The sequence below is a fragment of the Rhopalosiphum padi genome, chromosome 2 (assembly GCF_020882245.1).
Source record: "Rhopalosiphum padi isolate XX-2018 chromosome 2, ASM2088224v1, whole genome shotgun sequence".
Lineage (NCBI taxonomy): Eukaryota > Metazoa > Arthropoda > Insecta > Hemiptera > Aphididae > Rhopalosiphum > Rhopalosiphum padi.
Window position 1 is genome coordinate 10,830,524 of NC_083598.1, and position 27,683 is coordinate 10,858,206.

General features: G+C 25.2%; 1 protein-coding gene across 1 annotated transcript in view; it reads left to right on the plus strand.

Annotated features, from left to right (window-relative positions):
* Positions 1-1,634: 1,634 nt before the first annotated feature.
* Positions 1,635-27,683, plus strand: part of LOC132920054 (lachesin-like) — a 118,130-nt gene continuing 92,081 nt past the window's right edge. Inside the window, exons 1-2 of the mRNA XM_060982099.1 lie at positions 1,635-1,781; positions 26,442-26,551. Coding sequence (XP_060838082.1) covers positions 1,709-1,781; positions 26,442-26,551 — 183 coding nt within the window. The 5' untranslated portion in view covers positions 1,635-1,708. The remainder of the gene's footprint in view (positions 1,782-26,441; positions 26,552-27,683) is intronic.

The window sequence follows — 27,683 nt, forward strand, 5'->3', positions numbered from 1 at the left end:
ACTATATTTATAATCAACTATATTTTGATTACTTAACAACATTTGTTATAATAATATAATCCTTCAGCTTACTACATATTCGTTTCATCGCTTATTCTCCGTATACTGATAACTATATAGTAAACAACGATACCTACCAACAACGTAACAATTCTGATTTTAAAAATAATAATTTAACTACAAAGGTTTTGTTATAACAATGGACCTTACTATGATTTCATTTTTAATAATATACCTATTCAAATTATTATATGTGATGTGACTTTAAATTTTAAAATTTATATTATATATGTGATATTAATATTACATAAAATTATCTATGGAATATCAAACGCGCACTAAAACGCATTTCTCTTGAAATGTCGTTCTTCATTGTCATGCACAATATTAGTTCTCACAATGAAAATCCTTTGATAAAAGGCCCCCAGACATTTGGTTTCTGATTAACTTGCATAGCTAGCACAAAGACTTTAGGTACACGGTTTTAATTATCTTATACAAATAAACCGATACAGCGCTTTGATATGTATACATATAAAAAAACCGTGTTCAAATTTGGCATTTTCATTATTCACAAAATAGGTATATTTGATTATATTTGATGGAATTCCACCAATTAATTAATGTATAAATTCTTTAAAATAAGTGAAGATATTGTTCAAATATTGAATATTCGAATATTCTGATTTTCATAATCTTCAAGATTTGGCCCTATATAAGCAATTAATTAAAAATTACGATCGTATAAAAGGTATAATATATTGTTTATTCAACAAAAACAATAATAATAATAATAATGAAACAAAATTTATTAGGTATATATCATATCTATTTTTAACATTTTAATAGTTTTTATACTTACACATTAAATCAAATCAAATATATTACATTTATCATATTATTAAATATATAAATAAAATTAACTTTAGATAAATAAATTTATAAATCAACATTTAAAAGATTAAAAATTAATTTTAACGGGCCTTTAAAATGGCCGTACCCTTGTAATCCAGGTCCAATAACCCCTACTCTTGTTGGGCCCTCGGTAGCATATTATAGGTGATTTTTCAAGCGGTGTCCAAAATATCCCTTCACGATCTGGCGAAATTGGAATAATTCCTGGATATTGCAGATAAATTGTAAACTTAGCTTAAAATTTACCTAGTTAAACATGTTGCCCGGCGTCGGATCTAATAAAATCTAATAATTTCACTTTTGCGGTTTGGATGTAAGTATTTTGATAGGCGAGAGTGATAAAATGTATTAATATGTTGGTCTATTATTTTTTTCAAATAGGATGGTTTCCAGACACGGAGGACACCCCCCTCCAAAAATACGACACCGGAGGTCGTGTAGTCGTAGTATCATTTTTAACACGTGACATAATATTCTCATTTATAGGAGGTACCTGCCATTCTATGACAGTTTCGTGTCTCGTCGTCGAAAAAAAAAAAATTCGATACTCGGGAATTTGCACGCGGCATCTCATTTTCGTATTGCTCACGTCGGACGGACGGACATCTCTAGCACGCGGAATGCTGTGGGCGTGTCCGGACACGTTTTCCGGCCGCAAACGTTCGACTGCCGCGCGCCGGCAGAAACCCGCGTGCATGCGCACGCCGACCATCGGGTTTTACCTGTAAACTCAGCAACCGCCGCCGTCGCCGGTGTCAGCACGCGGTTGACGACAGTGTCGCGCGCGCCGACCATGCCGTACCACCGAGTCGCTTGCATCGCGTTCGTAGCCGCCACCGTCGCGATCGTCTCGCAAATGTCATCAGGTACGTCCGCTGCACCAAAGCTGTTTTACCCGCTTTATGTATCTGTACAATATCATTGAATTAAACCTATTGGTGTTTATTGCTTCGAATATTTTTTTTTTTTTTTGAATTTTCCGTTGGACATATCCTACCTATACAATACGTCGGAACGTCGCGCTCATTTTACCGCCAATTATTATTTTATATGATATCGAGTATATTAGGTATATTACAACTGCTATATATTATTATAATATATGACTCTATGGAAAAACTAACTATTTGAGATCGAATAATAAAATAAAAAATATCGTATATTATACTATATAGTATATTCAGTGCCGGACTAGGGGGAGGGGGTGACGAAATAAGGCAATTTCCCCGGAAGTCTTGGTCTGGAAGGCGCTAAATTACCAAATAACAGCGGCATAATATAGAGGGGAAGGGCTGAATTATGAGAGGGCGCTAATTTTATATTTTGCCCCGGGTAAAAAATATGCTATAGTTCCGGCCCCGACTATATAATTTATACGCACAAGACATCGTCGTCGCGTTCAGCGTTGTGCATCACTTGTAGATTGTGGTTGTCGCGTACATCATATATTTACTTTTTCTTTTTTTTATCCAGGTTATAACCGACGACGCCGCGGGAACAGCTTTATTCGCAATACTTCCGCGGCGCCGTCATAACATCGTATATATTTACCTAAAATAATTTAAAAACGTATCACAATAAATACCTTTAAAATAATATTATATAATATTACGAATGTATCGTATAATATGTAAAAAAAAAACAGCCAATAAACGTAGTGTGAACCCGTTAGCTGCGTTCGTTTTGTTTTGTTTTTTCAGTAAATGACATCGTATATTCTGTCGAAAATAACAGCAAGTTCGTCTGAATAAACAATAAAAAAAAAAAAAATAAATAATCAAAGAGATTTATTTAATTAAAAATGTCTTTGTCGGTAGAAAAGTTCTTACATAGAAAATAGTATATATACATGGCGATATATGTTTAAACTTCTCCTCCCCGAACTACTATATTCTGTTCCGGAGAACTAACATTTTTCATTGTTCAGAGAAAACGGTTCAGTGTCAAGAAAGTAAACCGACAAGTGACTTATTAAAGTACATAAATTTTAGTTATTATGTTTTCCCATAATAATTAACGTTAGTTTCATAAATCTTATTTTAAAAGTTGGACAATCTTAGAATATATTATATTATTAAAGTGAGACTTAATCCCGCTAAATCATACTATAATTTAAAAACCGTTGGAAGTATTCACACAAGCGATATGATATAAGATTTGAAATTAATAAATATAATATAATTATCACTATTTTATAATAGTATTTAATCATATAACTGTTAAACTATTAAGTCCAATGCAATAATTAAATGTGCTCATAATAATAATGTATAACATGCAACTGCATATTAATTAGGTAGGTACCTACTTAATATAAATCATATTATTAGACATTTTTTCTAGAATGCATTCTGTGAAACTTTAATTTAGTAATTTTTATATTTAGTAATATATATTTTAAAATCAAAATCTTCTTCTTCAAATAGAAGATTACAAAGCATTCGAACATATTTCACTACACAAATAATAGTTTACTTTCCTCGTGCTTACTTAAAATGTGTACAATTGATTAATACAGTTAATACCAAATAATGTTTATATTTTAGAAAAAATTTAACCATATTATATTATATAAAGTATACTTTTATACTTAATAATATGATTCAAAACTGATCGCGGTGAATTGGTCGCGAAAAATTGATCTCGAATACAATAATTGATCGTCAGGATAATTGATCATCAAACGATTTTTTTTTCGTTTTTTAGTTATTTTATAACACTAGGTATATTTCCGAGTTTTTTTTAATTAATTAGAATATTCAGTTAATTCAGTTAACAATTTGATTAAAAGATTTAATAATATATATTATGTACTATTATTACTATTAGACCATTATTATATTATATATTGAAATGATATAAAATAATAATTTGTAATTTTTTATTGTTTCTCTACGATGGTAAAATATTATGAAATACTCACTAGTCACCATATGGGATGATAACTGAATCGGAATCTTAATGCGGCTTACTAGCTGTTATAGTATGGTGATAACTTTGATAAACTTATACGGTCGTTATCAACTTATTGTCATCTACTCCGTTGGTCGTGTCAATTAGTTATTATTAATGTTTTTCGGTCTATGCTGGTGCTGTATTGTGTATATCGACTGTGTTTTTATTGTATAATAATGCAATTTACAGAGCAAAAAAAGCAGAAAATAAATTAATTTACAACTAACTCTTCAAATAATTCACTGTGTCAAAATTCTTAAAAACTGAATACAAGATTCTACATAAGTTGTTTTTTCATCTGTATAAAAATATTTAAAATACGTTGAAAACATTTTTTTTTAATATTTATGTTAAGTTAGAATTTTGATGAAGTTTATCAAAATTACAAACATTTTCAAACTATTTTGTAGTTATAAAAAGTTTTTTTCTATTATAAAGATTTAGAAATTTTAAAACAAGATTTCTCATAAGTATTTCATACTCAATGCCGTAACTACATTGCAGGTGGTCGTGTGTAAGAGTATAATAGGTTTTTTTTAACCAACTACCACCAAGTCATTATTATTTATAAATCAATTTCTTAACTATACATATGACATACTGTACTAATACTGATTATGTTTTAGTGGAAAGTGGAAAAGTGATAAAATTTTTTTAAAAAGTGTAAAAAGCGGCTTTTATTTAGGAATAAAGTAATTACATATTTTTTAAAGTTATTTTAAACTTTAAAAATCATTAATTCACTAAGTGAAACCTCTTAAGTCCAACTGTCATAAACTATAATGAAAGTAGATTTGTTATCATATTTATAATTAAATTTTAATAATTTCACTAAATAAATAATAGGTAACTGAAATAACTTTTACATGAGTGTCTCATAATGATTTTCCTTTAAAGTTTAAACCACTGATCTATTAAATATAAACTATTTTTTATATTATAAAATTCAATATTTTTATTATAAGGTGATAATTGAAAAAAGCAAAACAGAAACCTAAGCCTAACTGATTTAAATAAAAATTTAAAATGTAGAGGAGACTAGACTCTGGGTCTGCGAGCGGTACTCTGTAGTTGAGACGTTTATACTGAAATTAATAAATCTAAAAAATATATAAAAACAATTATTTTTTATAGATATTTTAAGTTAAAATTTGGACGAAATTACATATTATTTAAATGATGAATATCGATGTTTATTATTTTGTTATAATTTAAAAACATTTCTTGTGAGGACTTAAAACTTTTAAGTTTACTGTAAATTTTAGTTTATAACGCAATACAATTTTCAAAAATATAGAATAATTTTGAAATATTACCTACCATGAACCCATTCACACTGTTTTTAGGTAAGGTGATGTTGATTCAAAAGATAATAACAATAATAAAATAAAGTATAAATTATATTTATTATTATTATTTTATAGTTAAAAATGTATAATAATATATAATAAATGCAACATTTTCGGCTAAAATTAAATCAATCTATTTTAATATTAATAGTAAAATAAATTACTTTACTTAGCAATATTAAAAAAAAAGATGATATTATAAAATGCATTTAGTGATTAGGCTATCGGACAGTCTTTGCTTAGAGTTTTATGTGTAATAATATACAAATAGATTTAAATTTAACACATCCGTTGTAGTGACCCACTCGTACAAGAGAGGTACCTACTATTTTTTATTTTTCACACTATTAATTAATCTATTGAGTAATGTATGAAATGTATGTATACCATTGATTATATATAGTATAGGTACGTCACGTAATAGAAAAATATTAAACGCTCATGTACATATAAAAATGTAATCGCAACTTTTTTTTATAAAAGTCCGTCTAGATTCTTATTTTACACCATATTATTTGAATACATTTCTGTAAAAATCCATTTAGAATTAATACATTTTTAATAGGATTTCTTGAAAAAATTCTAAAAATGTAATATAATAAAAAGAATACATACCAGATAAAAATATTAAATTCAAAAAAAATTAATATCTCCTTTTTAGTATTTAAACAAAAAATAAAATATTTTCTGGAAATATTATGTAGGTACATTTTTCTAAGTAAAAATTATTTTTTTATACAAACTAAAAGTTCATTAAATCATTGTATTTATATGTCATTTAAAAATATTTAAATTGAATTAATTTTAAATTAAATTGTAATTTTTTAGATTTTTATTGCAGAAATTTTGAAATTATTAAATTTCTGAAAATCTAAAAAAATATTATTCAATAGTAGTCTTTAGAATATTATTGTGTCATATAATATTATGTTCATAGTAAATATTTATTTAAAAAAAATTGTGCAATAAAATTGACATTATAGATATTATATATTATTTAATGATTCAATGGTAAATGCTAAATCGTGAAAATGAAACTATAGTTAAAGTATAATATGATAATATTATAAATACAAAATATTTAACAATTCACCGTATATGAACATGTTAATTGTCAATATAAAATATGAAAAAAATCTATTTAAAAATAGAACGACAATAATTATATTTAAATAAATAAATTATAGTATGAAATATAGTTTTTTTTTTTTAAATATCTCTTTAACATACTTAGAGGGTATGCAATGGTTAAATTTTTTTCGGGTAAAAAATAAGTATTTATTAAAAATAAAAATGTTTTGCAATTCGGAGCTTATTGATATTTTTGGTATTATAGATACATATTAATCATATTATTAGCAATTATAGCGCGTTATTAAATATTATGTTAAATAATACAATTAATTCATTCACACAAACTAAAAACACACTTAAATTGTATATACTGGAAAACTCTATGTCATATCCTGTATAATATAACATTATAATGGTTAATAATATATTGTGTGTAGTAAAAAATATTATCTGTTTATACTTTGGAATAGTAAAACAAATGTAAGCCATGCAACTAAAACGAGTAAAAAAGAGTTTATGTATGGTAAATCAAATTACATTATATCAAATGTATTAACTATGAATTCATTTTTAAAAATCAAATAATATGGTTCATATTTATAGATATGTTAAATTTATATTATAGGTACCTTTTGTTAACTAAATAATTTCATAAAACGTCGAAAATTCATATAATATTAATTACTTATTGTTTGACATAAATCAAACTAATTGTGTGCGGTTTATGTAAAAAGTATTGTGTGTAACGGTTAACATTAAAATATTTTGTTTGAAAAAATATGCATATTTAAATGAGTATAATTTCATTATTATAAAAACGAATGATTAAAATCTGAGTGAAAGTAAAAAAATTATAATAAATTATTTTTGATAAACAGTTTTTTACACATAAAAATTAAAAATCATAATTAAATTACATTACTATATACAAAATTTCTAGTGTAGAATTAATTAGATATTCAAACATATTATTAACGGTCGAGGACAGCTTAAGTTTAAATCCAACACATTTTAATACAACTTTTTTCTTCCAGCTAGTCAAAAGAGCCTTTTTTGTGCAGTACATATTTCATTAATAGCGACAAATTTTAAAATTTAAAATTTAATTCAACTATAGTAAAATAGAGTTCATAAATATGCATTTTCCATTGTTCTAGTTAAACTGTAGACAATATAATTTAAAGGTTTTGGTAGAAAATTAAACTAAATTAAATTACGAGTATTTAAAGTAATTGTTCAATTAAAATTTTACTATTTATTTAAAAATGTATTGAAAATGATACTATATATATTTTTTATATTACCCATAGTTAACTATACAATGCTAATAAGAAACGATAGATAGAAGATTTGTTTTTTTTTTTAAGCTTAATCTGTTAGTGTTAATAATAAAGTATATTGAATTCCATATACATTTTCCAATTAAAAAAAATAAATACCAAAACTGTTATTCACTTATTCATATTGTCAAAAAAAAAAAAAATTAATCACAATTAGACTTTTTTTCTGTGAGTAAGTATATACAATTTAATTAATTTGTGTTAAGTTAAATTAATTTACATTTTTTATTGAATTATTCAAAAACTTATTTTCGAGGTTTTTATAATAGTTGATTATTATAATCATAATCATTATAAAAATATTTCAAAGAAGTAAAACGTTCATTACAGTATATGTATATAATTTGAACAAACAAATTATGTTTTATTTATTCTGCACCATTTGGATACCAGACGAATCGTACCAATCAAGCTCTCAACGACGAGATTAAAGCACGAAAAAAGTGCTATTTTTTTATTAAATGCTCAATACAAATGTTCGTGTGTATACATCTGATGTGTGTGTGTTGGTGCGTATGTATGCATTATGTATCTTATGCACGTATAGGTTAATATATGGTGACAGAAGCGCATAAAAATGGCAATTTCAGAGTGCGGTCGTAGACGCCGGCAATAACCAGCCTATTATAGGTGTAGCTCAAGTCGTTAAAATATTAGCATTTTATCTTCCGCACACGTATAATTGTTTTTGACCTACGACTGTAACAATCGGGAAAAACAAAACCATTTCCAAACGTGTCTCTTCGCACTGCTGCCCCTCGCGTCTATACGCCGATGATGCGATGGCGGGCTTTACGATCGAAAAACAACCAGCCAGCCTGTAAAAAAACCGAATGCTAACGAAAAATAACATTTTAAGTTCACTTTAATGGTCGACACTTACTGTAGCAACATTATATAGGCCATTTTGTAACCAGGCAAGCTCGACTGAACTGACAAGCATCGACTAGAAAAAAATAAAATAAAAACTGATACGACTACAATCACAAGTTTTGAAATTTTTCGTTAGGATGTGTGAATTTATTTCTACAGATTCCATAATTATTATTATTTATTAAATTATTTCATATATATATACTAATATCGCTGTGATAAACTATCTAAATATTATGATAAGAAATGCATAAATATATATATTCACTTTATTGGATCACATATAATCACTGACAACAATTAAAATAGAGCTGTATACACCTTTAGTATATGACATAAAAAATACATTATGCTTAGTTTATTTTTTATTTCACTTTTTAGGATTTAACACTTACTTTTTGTAAGTGTGGGTTAAAGTAAAAAGGTTTTTGAATATTAGCTTAGGAAGTTAGTATCTTACAAGAAAATATGTTTTATTTATATATTTTTTTTATAGTATAAAAAACTTAAAACGGCTTTTAAATATTTTAATTCCAGGTATTTAGTAAATAAGTATTATGGAGTAACCGTGTTTCAAATACTCGTAATTCTACTACTGCTTGTTTGGAATGGCCGTTAAGTAAAACATTCTAACCGTGTACTACCTATTACGTGCTACTAGCACGGCCGGTATGTTGACAAACATCTTGAAACTTTTGTCAAGAGGGTTAAAAGGGTGGTCATTTGTATTTACCTTTTACACCACTATTTGACTGTACAATTACTATGTAGGACATCTAAGGCCTTGATTAAGCTATTTATAAAATACATTAAATTGTTTTAAAAATATTTGTAAAATACATTTTTAAATTAGCATTAATATGCATTTTTAAAGATCAACTAGTGGATTGATATCGAATATAATAAGCATTGTAATTTATTGAAATGACTATAATATGGACATTATTTATATTATAATTTTTTATAATGTTTTTAAATTATCAGCTCGGTCTATAAGAAATAATATTAGATAATATAGAGTAGTAATAAAAATAATAATAATAATAAATAATAATAACAATGATTTTATATATTATATTTACTTATCGTACCTTACGTACTTTTTTAGGGTCAAAACATTATTTTTTAATATATTTCTACAAACATAACTGTACAATAGGATAAAAAAAATGTTTTTTATATTCATATAACTATATTCTGGTGCACTTATGACATACATTCTTGAACACTTTTTTTCTTCGTATTTTTAATTATGTTAATGGGTTTAGAAATAAAATTACTTCTACGAGTTGATTGATCTCAATTTTTGTATTATTGGAAAATAAGGATTAGGATTTTAGTTAAAGGATAAAGTTATCCCTAAAAAATATTAAATATTAAATTTACTATTTAAATAATATATATTTTTAGATATATGTACCAGTTGAATAATTTTCTTCGATTATTGTGAATACAACGTAAATAAAAAGTGTAAAAGTATAAGCATGTATAGATCATGCATAAAATATTATGATAATATGATATGAAAAAACGTGTCATAAAATGATTTTGGTACCCTTTTTAAAAAAAATTGTTGTTATTTTTAAAAGTTTATCTAAATTGTAAATATTTAAATTTAAAAAAATTCAATCGAAATGCTAGTATAAATATATTATGATACATTATCTACTAATATATCATAGGTTCAGATTTTTAATTAAAAATGTTGTTTTAATTAAGGCGATTCAATGGAAGCTGGATGAGTAATTGAGTTAAGATAATAAAATTAAATTTTAAGATCCTTTGATGAATATGGTTATAATTTTCATAACTTCCAAGTGAATAAAAATATGAGAAATACTGAAAAAAAGCCAGTTTGTAGAACAAAAAAAGTTTTTAAAAAAACTTATAAAACTTCAAACGATAACTGTATTTTTTTGCATGGTTCAATGTAAATTATCAATATAATAGGCGTCTTTTAAATTTTTTAAATGAAAAAAAAAATTGTTAAAGTTTATTTCTTTCTCAATATACTTAATTACTTTTACTGAAAATTAAACGCCTAATTAAAAATCGTCGACTTACAACCGGAGTAAAATTAAAAAAAGTACAATTATTTTTAAATGTATTTAAATGTATTTTAATATGCATATAATATAATAACTAATAATTATTGTATAATATTAATTGTAATATTAATGTAATAATATAATAATTCGAAAACTTAAAAAAAAAAAACTAAATTATAATAGATCAAAATATATCATTTCATTAAGTAACTGAACTATTTATTAACATATTTTTATTAGGTAGTTTTAACCCTATTTAAAGGTTAAATTTAAAATATAATTTATTTATACATAGAAAATATATTTGTAAGCAAATTATAAACTATAACAAGGTCATTAAAACAAATGAAACATGGGTAAAAATATAACTTTGAACATAATTATTTGATTAATTTATTTCCGTAAAATTATATTTAATTCCTTAACTATTAGCCTCGAGTAACTAAACACTCGTATGTTTTTTATTTTTGAATAAAATATTAAACAGCTAAATTAATATTTCAACACACTATTTTTATAAAATTTAACTATACATAATCACATTTGATAATCGTAGAAAGAAAATAATCTAATAATTATGTATTTCATTGATTAAAAAGACGTCAAGTAGCTAACCGCTTTGCTATAGTTTTAGTTAGGTCTCATGTAGACGTTTACTGTACATTATTACCATCGAATAGTTAATTATAATGAATATGTTAAATTTGAATTCAATTATAGATCACATTTTATATGACGATAAAGGATTTAAATCAGAGGTGGTTTTAGATTCAAAACGTAGCGATGAATATATTTATTTCATATTTATATATATTTTTGTGTCTAAAAATATTCTTTTTAGTAAAAAATAATGTAATGAACTTAAACTTCCATGGATGATTTTTTTATATTGCATCTAGTTTGTACTTTTAGGAAACCAAAATAGAAAATGATCAGTACATTTTAAATTTAATTGGGAAAAAACTAATAAAGATATGTCATTTATCAAAATTTTTAAATTATAATCAAAATAATTGTTTAGTAATCTTAGTCACTAAAAATTAAAAATATGGATCATCTTAACTTAGAACCATTTTTTATTGTATACCTATAAAGATTTATCATTTAATTAAAATTTAGCACATCCATTACATAGTTTACTCAATGAAGAAGTTACTCGACTCATATTGCCCAGCAGAGTGGTTTTCTTCTATCCTCTTGTTTTTAGTAATCCCTGATTATTTTAAAATGTACTAAGAATTTATTACTTTTGTTTTCTAAGATGTATATTAGATAAGAAACTATTCTCAAATTTATAATTCATATAATTGTTTTCTATCATAAATGAATTTGCATATAATAGATGCACAATATACACATCATTATAAAATCAATATATTTATCGTTTTGCTCAAAATCTTAAATGTTTTGCATTAGTAATAAAATATTATATAAATACCAACGATTTGTATTTTGCTTATTAAGTATTTCCGGTTGTTCTTTTAGAACTTCTAAATAACAATTAATTTATCCCAACAATCATATAACAAATTACTTATTATATATTGAAACTACGAGGTGTATTGTGTCTTTTTTAAGTAGAATTTAGCCTTATCCGATCATATAATTTTTGTGTTTTTCGCAACTGGGTATAATATTGTGAATTCTTCTACAACGCTCATCCATCATTATTCAAAACTACTTCAGAAATAATATTTCATTGTATAACTTAAAAGTATGATATTATTTGAAAAACAAATAAATACACTATTTATAAAACATGTTTAATTGAATAATAATTTACAAAATATATAATAAACATGTAGTTTTATTCTTATCATGGTTTTTGGTATTTTAATATTAGTATTGTAACACTGTATTTTAAAATAAATTTATTTAAAAATTTAATTAGTCAACTTATAAAACAATAAACAAATATCTGAAAATAAACATTGAACAGATAAGATCACAAGATAGTCAAAGTTTTTTCATATCTTATATAACTCGTATTTATATCTCTTGAGAAAAATACACTAAATTTTTTACATTTTATTCATTCGTGTGTATTGTTATTCATCTAGATAAGTTCTATTCCTACATAGATAACAAAACGAAAACTATACATTACTTGTGACTTTTAGACCGAACAAGATTGCTAGTGGATCGAACCTTTAACAAGGCCGCAATAAAAATAAATCCATATAGGTAGATAGACGAGTAGAAGAATAAAAGAAAAAAAACATTCAGAAAAATAAAGATGCAGTTTATATCGATAAGGACAATACTTCTGGGATACGTAAAACTAATATTGTATTTGATGTAAAATCTTCAGTTGTATCAAACTAGTTAAAACTCAATATAATATTATGATAAATTAATTTTTATATTTAATAGTTGGTTATGCAAATAAAGTAGTATTTATTTCTTGTTTATTAATTAATTTATTTTTTTTACAAAAATTTAATAATTTGATTTAAATGTTCATTAATTGAACAACATACACATCATTCGTATTTTATTTTAAAGATGTTTTATAAAAGTGCTTACATAAATATTATTATATTAAAATTAACTACAGGTTAATGTATCGGATGTGTGCTTAATCATCTTAATATTTGTTTGTATGTTTCGCTGTTTTTAGAAATATATATTTATTTGAAAGTAATTTATTTTTCTAGATACGACCGTAATCAATCTTCTCTTAATTTTATTTTGTTTGACGGTTTCCAATTATGGCAAACTTATAATGTCCATCTACAGTTTCATACTTTTATAACTAAACATCAAATTTATTAATTTTTACTTTTTCTTAGTAACTCAACTGTTTTTACAAATATGTGTACATTAAAAATATGTTTCGAATCGACAGAATCATAATTATTAAAAACTTTGTTAATTGTTATAGTTATTGATTTATTTTATATCATTTAAATCTTTCATGTAACCTCTAACGTTCTTAATAGCAACATTTATAATAGGTTATTTGTACGACATACGACATAAACTACTATCACACGTACAAGTAACAAAAAAAACAACAACTGATGCTATTAAGAATGACATGGGTTTTTTTCTATGTACACAGTTAGTGGAGAGTGTTTCATTACCTAATGCAACGAGGCTCTAGAAGTTACTTCATCAACAATTATCTAGTTTGAAATCATAATGAGTTTAAACAGTTTTTTTCTGCTTAAGATTCGTTGTCTCCATTTTTTATTGTATGATTTCAAACATACAAATGCATTGAGCAAACTATTGAGTGTCCTGATGATCTCTTACTTTTTTTGTCTCACTACGATTAATAATTTATATATTTTTTTATATATTAAGAAAATTTACTAAAAATCTGATGTATACAATAAAATATAACAAATCGATAAGGCGTATTAATCTATATATATTTAAAACGATGTTTTTGCTTTTCTTTGGAATTTCTATTATTACACGTTTAGTAGATTCTAGAAAATCAAAAATATCAATAAATGCAATATCCCGCTGGCTACTAGTCACTTGGTTTTCACTAGTTTGCTGGTATACCATTGTAGTGGAAACGTTCGTTATCACTTTTTATTATCAGGTTGTAAATAGCTTGCGCGAAATAGTCTAGAGCGGTTACTAATGCATTCGTTTTATTTACTTTTCTATTTCTTGGACTGTCGTCAATTTACCATTTCATACTCTCTTATTTTTCACGTCTGCGAAATTAATACGTTTTTTTTCCTTATCTTTGTCGTTACAAAAATCGACGGGGCGTATGTGCGACAATGAAATGGTTTTAATCCAATATATTGAGGGAATGAGGAAGACAATGAGGAGAATGGGCGCAAAGGTATTATCGGGTATACCTATCAGAAAACTGAGCTCGTTATTTAATACGATTGAAAACGGCTCGGGAAATACAGCAGGCGAGAATAGACTGCCTAAAAGATAATCGAAAAACGAATGGTCAACATTCGTTAAACGGCACGGGGGATTTTGTAATTCGGTGAGATGTTATATGATTGTCATATTTTACCAATTTTTGTTTTTTTACTTTATGATAGTTTATAATATTTTTTATATTTTAAAACATAATTTTTACAATGTTAGATTATGGTAATCAACATTTAGTTATATTTTTTTATTTGTTGTTCGATTTAATTTATAGTACAAAAATGATTGGCTTGGATACATTTTAGTTTCAAGTAAATAATTTATTTACCTAAATTAAAATAGCTTAATTATTTTTATAATATATTTCTGTGGTACACTCATTAAACTACAAATTATAATATCATATAATATTATAACAACTTAAATAAATATAACTTACTCAAATACATATATAAGATATGTAGGTAAATATCAAATAAATCACAAAATTAACATAGTTTTACAGCATCAGGTTAATATTTTAGAGTAAAATGTTTTTAATTTAGACATAATTATTAATCAAAATTCATATAAAATATATTTCTATAAAATAGAAACTGTTTAAATATAAAAAGATGAAAAAACTTTAACTTTAAAAGAATATAAGAAGAAATTTTCAACTAAAAACATAGCAATAAATCAACTTGGAAATACAATTTTATTATAATGAATATCAGTATTACACTGTGGTACCATACATCAAAGTTATTATTGTTAATTAAAGAGTATGTCAAAAGGAAATGTATTCAAAATATAAGAATAAAATATATCTTTTTCCGTTTAATATATTTTTGTTTTTGAACTTGAGCTACTAATAATTCATATTGGTATTTTGTTTAACACTGCACAGTTCTTATAACGATCAAGTACATTTGTTCACTTAATACTTATCATAATAAACTTTAAATTATTGAATTGAAACATAAGCTTAAGCTATATAAGATTATGGTGAAATTATAAAATTTTAAAACAAAAGTCTTCTAAATGCGAATTGAGATCAAAATATTATTTATACAATAGTTAACAACAAAGTATTACAACATTATATTTACAATGAAATACCACTCACGATTTAAATGTCATTTCATTTCATATTTTTATATATTGGGAGGCTAATATGATTTTGAGTTCATATTTTAGGGGGTATTTGTTTGTTTAAATATATTTAAAGAATTATTATTTGTCTTAAAGATTTATTGTTTGTTTCTTATAAACAATGAAAATATTTTTATGGTATATTGTATAGTATGTCGTTTTTTTTTCATAATAATATGGCTTTGGTTCAATAAAATGAATTATTAAACAAATAAAAAAACATTTTTATGATCTACTGTAGCCACTTTAATAAACCGCGAAGAAAAATGTTAACACATCATACAATAATATATTTTATGATGGTGCTTCTCGTGTTATTTTAAATGTTTTGTTCGATTTTAAATTAAGTATAAAATTATTGTTGAAATATCAACGATGTAAGAAAATTTGTTAATTCGAATGCGATTTTTATAAGACGTGTATAATTGTATTAGTAATCCTAACCAAACCTAAAAAAAGTTATGTTTTTATCGACGGATTTTTAGATACCACAGATATGCATATCGTAGGGACATCGGTCCTATGACATAGGCTATAAAGTATGAATTCTGATGATAGTAGGTGACCACAAGGGGCAGTTTGATATTACTACAAACAAAATGTTGGTCGATTAATAATTACTTGAACACAAAACGATAGATGACAGGAATCCGTCGATGACGCCGCCTATCTGAGCGTCAAAACGTTGTTAACGGTACAATAACCATAGTGATGAGCTATAATAATAACAACATTATGAAGGCCTCGTGCACGCAAAACCGATCTACGGATTATACTCTACTCTCTCACTGCCGTAAACCCTTTTCATTATTGGGTTTCGTATCGTTTTACATCGATTGTGGACTGGCCACCCGACAAGCATACAAACACGGTCCATTGTGATTGAAACCTTTGTTTCTATTTTGTTAGCGTGTTTTAAAACTCTATTTCACTAGTATTTACCTAGCTATTATCGGTAGGTACTCATATTATATAAGCCTTCCAATCAAAGGACGCGACTTGAAAAACCATAGACGGTTTTGTTTTGATGTAACGAAAAAAAATAAAAAATAAACATATAACAGCGTCCGATTATTTTATTATAAATGACACGCATTTAGGTACTACGCATGGTATTATATTAAAATTAAAAAAAAAATTCGAATATCTCGCATAATAATGATCATTAATTTGATTTTTTTTTATTATTATTATTATTCAGAGTGATTAATTGTAATACTAACTCGTTCCGTACAATGTATTTTAATCGGTCCACTTAAGTCTATATATAAAACGTATGTGAAATTTAAATGTCGGTTTACCATTCACGTGGATCATTTAGTATCATTTAATTACACTTACAATAGAGCGTACATTGTTGTGCGTACTTATTACTACCTAGTCCACAAACGAGGTGTGAAATAAAATTAAGAATGTTTAGTCGTCCCTTATTGTTAACGACGTATAACTCGAAATGATTTTATAATTTATTTTAATACTGATACATTTGTCAATAATTAAGTTATTAAATGTTGTGTGATATAAACGACGAAAATTCTAAATCAATGAAATCATAAACGAAGAAGTAAGCGAAAGGGATTAAACCTATAAACTGTGTGTTGAATATTTGTCCTGTTTTTAATATGCAATTATTTATGTGACATTAAAATAAGTGATTGCAAGTACAAAGTGTGCTATAAGATAATAGTATGACTTGTATGAGTATTAAATATGAAAACTGTAAATTTAATACATTTTTGTAAAACTTTATTTTGGTAAACATCACAATTCATAAAAATAGGTAATAAAATATTTTGATTTTTTTTATATAAATAAGTTAGAAAAATGCGTGTTAATAATTATTATTTTTACCATACAAATTTAATTTTGTAAGCGTATACATTATAATATGGCGATGATAATAATAATAATAACAAGAAATATAAATATTTTACAAAATAATTCATTGAAAATAATCGAAAAATATTTATTTTTGGAAATATTTGTATGTGTAAGTGCATAGTCGTATTTTTTTTATATAAACCCGGAAACTCGTTATTAAAAATATAATAATATATGTCAGTTTTTAAGGTTATATTAATTATAAAAAAGAAATCACAAAAATTGACTCAGGAAAGCTATTGTAGTTATTCATGTTAGTCGTCAAATGGACGAAAATAATTTTTTGTTATTCATACGTTGAAATATTACAAGTTAAAATAAACACTGTTGCAGTTATATATTCGATCAAATTGAAATTCTTGCACATAATATTTGTTCAACGTGAAAATAAAATAAAATATAATTTAACTAAAATTGCTTGAAATGGAAATGTCCCTGTTATTATTTAATAATACGTATTCTGTATTCTCACTAATGCAAATGTTTTAAAGTACAAATAACTGTAATATTATCATTGATATCTATTAATTAATTATATGGTATATGGTTAATGTCAATACATGATCATTTGCAGTGTGCATCATAATAATCAGTGATAACATTCCTTTTCACATAGGTACCTATACATTATGCCTAATCAACACATATGTACTCTAAAAGCGCATTTATAAAATTAGAAATTTTTTAGAAAAGATGTCGGTAGGTTTCTACTATATAATTATATTTTTATTTTACAGATAGTTATAAAAATTTTAAAATAATATATAATAACAATACAATCAAAATATGATATCATTAAGTAAAAATAAACTATATTTAAAATCACGTTTCTTAGCTGCAGGATGCGTTTTGTGTTTTTATCATTATAATATAACTTGGTGGCGCTTACTACGTGGTTCATTTACAAATTTGGTGCGATCCGCACATTTTAAAACAGTAAAAAAATGAAAATACTTATTTTTTTAATCTTTTATCTTGGGAGGTTTTGTCCATTAATATCAAATACAAAAACCAAATAATAAATATACAACATTTATTATACAATAATAATAATTGTTATTACATTACGTTAATACATTTAATGGATTATATAAATAATTGTAACTTTCATTTTAATTTTCTTTACTTTTACGATTTGTTTATTTATATTTATAGTTATGCCTGAAAATATAAATTTTTCATCAGCATATTTAGATAATATCTCAATGTATAATATATTTATTATAATTATTTATCAACTTATTTCCAGTTTTATATAATGCTAAATCGATAAGTATGATAAATGTTAAATGAAGAACTTGCCTGCATCTAAAATAAAATGTTTTTGTTATGTTTGTTAGTATCATATACAGTGTGTGAATATATTTAATATAGCACTGTAATTTTGTTATCATAGGTATAGTAAATATTTAATAATATTACGAATTTTACTTTAATACGGAACGATTATGTTTATGTTATGAATCACTTATAATGTTGTCGTTGAAGACTATTTTACATATTTTTAGGATTTAGCATAAGTGGAGTACTGTAGTTAGTTTAAATATTATATCTATATATAAGTTAAGAATTAAACTAATTTATTTATTAGTATGAATATAACAATATCTTAAAGTAATATTTATAACAATTTCAACTATGGACATTTTCCATCAATATTTGTCAATGTGATAGACAGATACTACAAGCATAATATTATACTTAATATTTAATATGAAATACAAAAATATTAAAATGGCAGTGTTTGAATATTTTATAACATATCCCTATGACTTTTATTTCTATTGTTATTATAATTATTTTTCACTTTTAATCTCTGTATTCATTATATTATTATGACACAGTAAGCAAAGGCGTACCTAAATAACTTTTTTTATTTTGGTAGTAGGAGGGGAGTTAAGTTTTTCAATATTTGATATGGATGGAGTTATTAAAATAGGAAATTATTGTTTATTGATATATTTTTGTTTATTATCAATATTTTTATCGACTATTTTAATAATATAAACATTATTTTTAAGGAAAGCTTACTCCTCCCTCATCCCCCAAAAATTCTTCCTTGATACTAGTCACTAGAAAACTAATTTACAAGTAATGAAGGCACCCACATGGAAATGTCTCCAGTTCTAATAATGCTATAAAATTAGACTACAAGTTTATTCTATAGAATTATAAAATAAATATTTACTAAGATTATATTGTTTCTAATAATACCTATATTCGGTTTTATATAATATTTAATATATAATATATAGAATCGTTTTAATATTTTGATAATTTTTAAAAGCTGTGTCTGACACATGTCTATTGCAATTTTTCAAATTGAAGATCAATTGTTTAGTTGTTAATAGAATGTTAAAAGAAATTATTTCTAAGAAAGGCTTACCCTTCTGCAGAAAATTAGTATCCATTAAGGCATTCTAGTGGAACATTCATTTAAAATTATAGATATTGTAAACTTCAAACAGTTTGATTTATACTCAAGGGCATTCTAATCATAGTTGAGTCTGAAAATGTGGAGGGTAGTAAGTTTACTTTAATAAATTAATAATGCATACTCCAAGAGTATCGATCTATATTATTTTAAAGTTATGTTTGAAATTATTTTCATTTTTAGAATATAAAAAAGTAAAAATACTCCTTAAAAATTAAAATATTTATTTATATATATTTGGAAGTAAACATAACATCAAGAATACTACTTAGGTACAAAATATTAATAATAAAGTAATCAGAATATGTAGTTAATGCCATTATTGATATTGATGTATATTTTTTTTTGAGAGAGAGAAAATTCTAACGAAATTTGTAGTAAAATTATTATACATTTTGATAAATATTTTATTTAAAACTATATAGGTGCAGTCGTGCAGATAATATTACCTATTTTTTAGTATGCATCAATATGTGAAATAAAACTGTATTAATATTAGTTTGATATTTTAATTCATTTTTACATCATTGTTTTAATTCTAATAAATACTTGAATTCAATATTTTTTTTTTTTTAAATTAATTATAAAACAACATTTTTTCATTTCATATACTTCTATTAAATTATTTGTTTTAATTTTTCTAAAATTTCTCTTTTTCTATAATTCCTGTAAATTAAAAAAGTATTACTGTAATAAGCAAAAAAGCTACCTTTAACAAAGAAATGCATTTTACATACAACTGAGGAAATCATAAAAAGTATATTTTTTTTCGTATTCGTAAAAGTTATTTTACAAGCTTTTATTAAATGTTTAATTGGATTATATATTTATACATTATATATTTATGAATTGTTCTAATTTTTATGAACATTATAACGAGTGTAAATAAAATAATTTAAAACTATACATATGCGATGAAAAAAATGATGGTCTTATAATATACTGATTAGTTTAGTTACTATATCTATATTTAACACAATTGTTTAATATAATATATTAATATATTAATATACCGTTAAAATAGTTTAAAAAAAAGATACTTTAAATACTAAATGTTCATGCGGGTCTACTTTGTATACAGTTCATAACAATACGATTTTTTTCATTCAATTAATTTGTTAAAATACAAAAAAAAAATAGTCGTTATTATTTTTTTTTTTTATTCAAATTAAGTCTTATGGTATTTTTAGGGGTTTGCCAGATATAATTTATAGATTTATTGATATTTACCCTCTCTGTATAAGATTAAAATTATTCAAACATTTTTGTGTCCAGGTAAGGAATACATTTCATTGGTGCTGAATATTGGATCGACGTTTTATTGAACAAACACCATTGTTTAAAATATGTGCTTCGAATGTATAAATTGTTGAATAATAAAATTTATTGTACCGAAATCTTGAACAAAATATTGCTTTTAATGTTTTATGTTTCTCGTATGTACCCATGGTCTAGTTTATTTTTATGTTCAATCTCGCAAACAAAATTATAGTTTTAATGTTCTCGTAAATATATTTCATTGTTATCTCGTAATAACTCATGTGTTATTGACTTATATATGCTTAACTACGTTATTTACGTATTACCAACTAATTGGAATATATTATTCGTTGTCACATTATCAGTAATTAAATTTAACAAAGAAACATAATGTGTATGATAATTTATTATTGATATTGCCAATAACATACACTTACCTACATATGCTATAAATTTAATTATAATTTATATCTGACGACTTTTGTAAAAGCTTTTATAAAAACATAAAATATTATTATTTCTTTTAATGTAATAAACTATTATAACAGTGATAATATTTTTACAATTTTTAAAGACAGTAGTTTTAAAAATAATATTACAAATTTTTCTTTATTAAAACAAGACTGTTTTTCGTGGTATATCTACCTAATTTCAACTTCAACCTATTTCGTCCAGCTGAAAATATGGTATACGCATACGCAAAGTATAAGTAATAAACCAGAATAATTAAATGTATGTTTCGAACATTTTAAAATAAGACGCTGATTTTTATTATATTATTTCAAATAACATCTTAATTCTTACTCAAAAAACAAAATCAAAACTAAACTTTGGAATTCACTTTGACCTTTATTTCACTCTATCATGATCATATCATTATATGATTTTACTGATTGTAGAAAAAATATACTTAAGTATGCGATCTAGACTTAAAATGTTGTATGGACATAACTAAACTGTTGCAGTATATGCCTCCAAAATTAGAGATTTTTTAAAAATTCAATTAAAAATAATTATTATAGTCTCTGCTTTATAGATGACTAGAGCTTTTTTTTATAGTTCTTATAGTAAGTACTTACGTTTATATGTATAAAAAAAATCATTAAATAGTAAAAGATGCAAAATTAAATATTTTTAAATATGTTTGTTCGTTTAATACAGCATAACAGTACATTTTATTATTTGAAACTACTAAAGTAGTTTATACTTTTTTGTGGATAATAATATCACGTATGACATATATAGTTTTTACATGATATTTATATTTTAAGAGTGTTTATAAATATTAAAAAACGCATATATTGCTATTCATCCATCTGTATAGTATCTATCTATGTAAAGAATAAAATAAAATACATTTTGTTTTACTTTTGGCACAAGAAAATAACCGTTAAAATATTAATTATGTTGTGTAGGTAGTTAATTAGAAAATTAGATAAGGTACAGTTTAGATTTTATGCATTTAATAAATACCTAAAATATTGTTATTATAAATATTTAATTTAGTCAATGAGTTTTGAATCAAGTATTGTAATCATGATAGTTATACATTCAAGTTGTAAGGTAAATAAAGAGATATAAATAATATACACAATTGAGTTTTTCAAGTACAATATTGTACTAAAGAGAAAAGACTCAACATTTACTTTATTACTTAGTAAGTAGTTACGTCTATTTCTATCTAATTTTATTTGCATGAAATGTTTTAAATTATATTTCATACACTTACTAGTTTGGTAAATATTTCTATTTTTAGCCTAAAAAATATATTGTAATATTGGTATAAATCATAAATTATCAAAATGAATGTTCTACATCTACAGTATGTAATGGATTATCAATTTCTCGATTAACTGTTTTCATTTGAATTCGATACTGTTACAGCTGGACTGTTGTTAAAAATTCCCCTTAATAAAGGACACATTTTAATTTCACTACGGTGGCCACTATAGAGAGGTTATACTGTATGTGCAGAATGCAGATGTAATGTATTTTAAATACTACCTATGTATTATATTTTGCACGATTAATAAGTGCTAAATTATATTTTTTGAAATTAGACCAATTTGCTTTAGTTTGAATATAATTTAATATACTTTAAACTGCACAAGGAAATTAATTAGTTTAAAACTCGATAACACGATTCGTGGGAGACCATAAATGCAACTACAGGAAAGTTCTAACTTTTGCAGTAATTATTTTTGTCGTACTATAATTTTTATATATTTAAATGAAATTGAAATATTAACGTACATTATTTTTAATTGAAACGAGTTTTTTTAGTTGTCAGGGAGATGGTAGAATGCGATATCAGCCACTTACTGTGACTGTAAAGGGCGTGTGACTGTATCTTTGTAGTCACAAGTGACTGATGGAAACGAGACTTATTTCAAGGTGTAAAAAAGTCGTGATCGTAGTTATGGTCGTCTCAACGTTTATCGTCGTGGCTTCTGCCACGCGAGCTATTACCGCACGATGTTTTTGAGGAAATAAGGAAGTAAAGGCAAGAGAAGAACATCCAGTGGAACCAGATGGTTTTTATACGTCAGATCGTTTATTCTCATTACAAGCGGCCATTTCGTTGATCAACCGTCTCTCTCTCTATCTTTATCTACATCTCACCTTCTACTTTTCTCCTTCTCTCCCATCAAACGCTGTTCGCCATCTGTATTTTCCCCGGTCTCGTCGCCCATCTTCCTCTCCGCCCCACACTATCTCTCCCCTTCCCACACCTCCTTTGCACCGCCGGTGGCTGTACTTTCCGCATTCCCGTACACCGCACACATCCATCGGATTCACTGCAGTGGTGTTGAGCGGCGGAGGGAATTCGGCCTGCTAACACGGTGGAACGACGGTAGCCAAAAAACAGGTGGGCGGCAAAACGGGTGAAGTCATATCGTCCCGCCAGTCCCGAATAATAGCCATATAGAAACTTATTTACGGGTCCCATAAAAACTACATTAACCAAAGAGCTACGAACCAACGGCGGTAGTCGGCAGTTGTGGCTTTAAGCCCAGTATGAACTACAGAAGACCGACTGAATCGTCTACTGATATCCTTACACCAAATACCACCGATAAACATAAACACTTCGTTGTTTTTACTGTGTACCATGGTGAATATTGTAATAATGCTCAGCGCGTTACACATATTCTGTGAATTTGAGAGGTTATTTAAATCCATCACCGATTTACGTGTCTGAACACGTTTCAAAACGGGCATCATTGATATAAGTAAATGTGTTTTGAACTTTGAAACATCCCTTGAGAAATCCAAATAAAGTAAAACGCACGCTGTTTAACGAAACAGCATATAAGTACAGATCTATCTCCCCGCATTGAATGCGGGGAGATAGATCTTCGTGACATTTTCCCCTTCGAGGTTACATTAAAACGAGTTTAGATTTTTCGTTTAAATAACAAAACTGAAGAATTGAGTTTTCTAATACATTTTCTGATAGCAATGGAACAAATTTTTACATTTTAAAGTTGAGTTTTTTCATTTTGTATTTCAATATTTATAAACGATAGTTTTATTGGTAAAAAGTCCATAGGTTTCAACTTAATATTTTATTTGTGATTTTATAGAATATTAAAATGTCTAGAGTCAAATGTTTGACATATATATTATTATTCTTAATATTCAATAAGATAAATTTGGTATTAAGTCAAACTATTTAAGTTTGAACTTACAATACAAAATCAATATAATCTTTTGTTAACTAATAGATCACTATATCAGTCGTATTTAAAACTGTGTAGCACACAAAATATTTCCGCATATATTCAAGTCACGGTTTATGTACACTTATTGGAGTCATACATTTTACTATACAAAATAATTCAGTAAAAGATACTATAATAATTAAGTACTCATTGTGCCTAATTCATTTCTTCTTTTGGCTCGACGTAATATTATTTACCAGCTGGTCCGTCAGGTATTTGAGTTTCAAAGCAGTTTTTGTCCGTTGTTCATCCGTTTGTTTGTTGATTCGTCGACGTAATTTATAGGAGACTTGGTGGAGTGAACGGTAATTTGGAATATTTATCTGGTGCGCAGCGTTTAAAAGCACTGTGCGTGTCTAGAATTAAATGATAGTGAGTGCATCTACAACCCGCATACTTGGCAATTAAGTTATAACGTGATATCGTGCATAATATTATAACATTGAGATATGCAAGTATACGCGTACTGTCTACAGAGTCGTGCGCAATAGTGTTATTGTGTGTGTATTCGTTTTAAATTTTATTTGATAATACATATCTAATAAAATTTATAATCTGTTGTGATTAACATAGTTCCGACATAATTCATGTTACACGAAATTTAACAAAAACTCTTTTATTTTATTATTCTATACGCAGAATTTTTAGTTAGTGACTGTATATTTTTTTAATGCAAATAAGAATTGTATTGTATATTTATCGTCATAAATTGGATACAAATTGTCTGTAAACGGACACATGTTTAAATTTATATCTTTGTATTAGTATAATGAATAGAAAACTGTTCTATAATTTGTATATTTTGCCAGGAATAAATATTTGAAAATAATTGTTTTATACTTTAGTAAAACAGAATTTACGTTTTTTAAATAGGTATTTGTGTTATTAGATTTTCAATGTAATTGAATTGCATAGGAATTGTCTAATTTTATTTTATAGTTTTTAAATTAAATATAAAATAAATCATTAATAATGATTCAATGTGAGTGCGAAAATATATTGGTGTTTAGTAATTAAAATGTAATAACATTTGTGACCGATTTAATGAAGAGTATAAATGTGTAATAATATCCATTTATTGTTCATGATATAATGAATCATTTTTTTTTTTTATCTGTTAATAATTATAAAACGTAGTTAAGATTATTTATAACGGATATATTAAGATAATTATGTACACATACAAAGTAAGAAAATTAATTTGTACAAATATTATGGAAAATATTTAACCAACATTGACATAATCTGACATGAAAATTTACATTAAAATTATTAAAACAATAAAATATACTCGAGTTATGAACTGATTTAATTTAATTTATCATTAAATAGATCCAGTTGAAAAAACTCAATAACATTACTTTGGATCACTAAAGTAAAATACTTGAACATGTATTCTATCTACTAAAAATCGATTTGGAAACCATAGAGAAGATATTTTATTAAAAATTGATGGATATAAAAAAAACATCTGGCTGTTGCATTTTTTTGTTATTTATGATCATTTACTTATTTACAATTGTTGCGCAAATAAATTACTACCGCATTACGTATGTGTACAAATAAATAAATAATTTTTTTTATATTTTTTTATGTTACAGTTTTATCGGTGTTGGAACCCGAGTTCGCCGAGCCCATTCCAAACGTTACGATACCCGTGGGAAGGGATGTCTCGCTGCCTTGTGTCGTCAGCAATTTGGGAAATTACAAAGTATTTGAATCTTATTTACAATTGATTTTCGTTCTTTGTGCTTTTGTTTTGTTCGCTTTTCATTCGACACGATAGCAACAGCTTTAACTGCTGGTTTTTAGTTTAGTTTTTAACAAGTAAAAGGAGCCATAGTTTTTATTGTTGGCTCAAGTATCACGAAAGGTACTGACATAAAAAAGTATAAGGAAAATATGAAAAAATAAAAGAGAATCAAATAAAGTAGTATAAAATACCATTTTTGTGGCATGAAATGCGATCCGTAAGGTCTTTACTTCTCTTTAATTCGCATCTGGATGAATGTCACCGAAGGCTTATGTTTAAATCTAATAAACCGAAAATAAGATAGTTCAACAGCTTATTCAAAGGATAAATAATGTTAGTGGTTACACTATGTTATAATCGATAATATAATGTTTAAATGTATATTATTTCAATATAATAACTAAATGTTTAATGTGAGAGTATTATAATATCATTGTAATACGGTAAAAACTTATTTTATGTAAATTATATTTTAATTTTTATCAGTTGTTTTTAATAATTTTAAAATAATACAATAATTAGATAAAATATAATAAGTTTTATTACATTTATAAATATTTTATTTCTCAGTATGTAAATCAGTGTAACAACAATGGTTAATATATAAATAAATAGTATTCCCAACAAACTACATATTATAATTATTGGAACAGTAAGTTACGACTAATTATTTCTAAGAAAAATATCTATGTTCCAATTTATAGAATACTGATTTATTGATATTTTAATAATCTATATAGATATTTAGCAGCAAAAATAAGTTAAACGATCCCGTAGGTGTTATTGTGTTTTTTTAGTGAAAACTTTACATAAATTTACTACGACCATTAAACTTTAAATCCTCGTTTAAATAAAACCATTCGTTCATATATATGTATGGAAAATAAAATAATTTGTTGACTTAGAAATATCAATGAGTAGAATAAAAAATTGTTCGATAAAATAAAATTGACTAATTGTTAGCAAAAATGATTTTATTACGTAAATACATTGATAATTAGAAAAACAAATTTTAGTACTAACTTGTTGATTATAATTTGACTAATAGAAAAAATTTTAAATAATTTTATCGGATTATTAGAAATGTTAA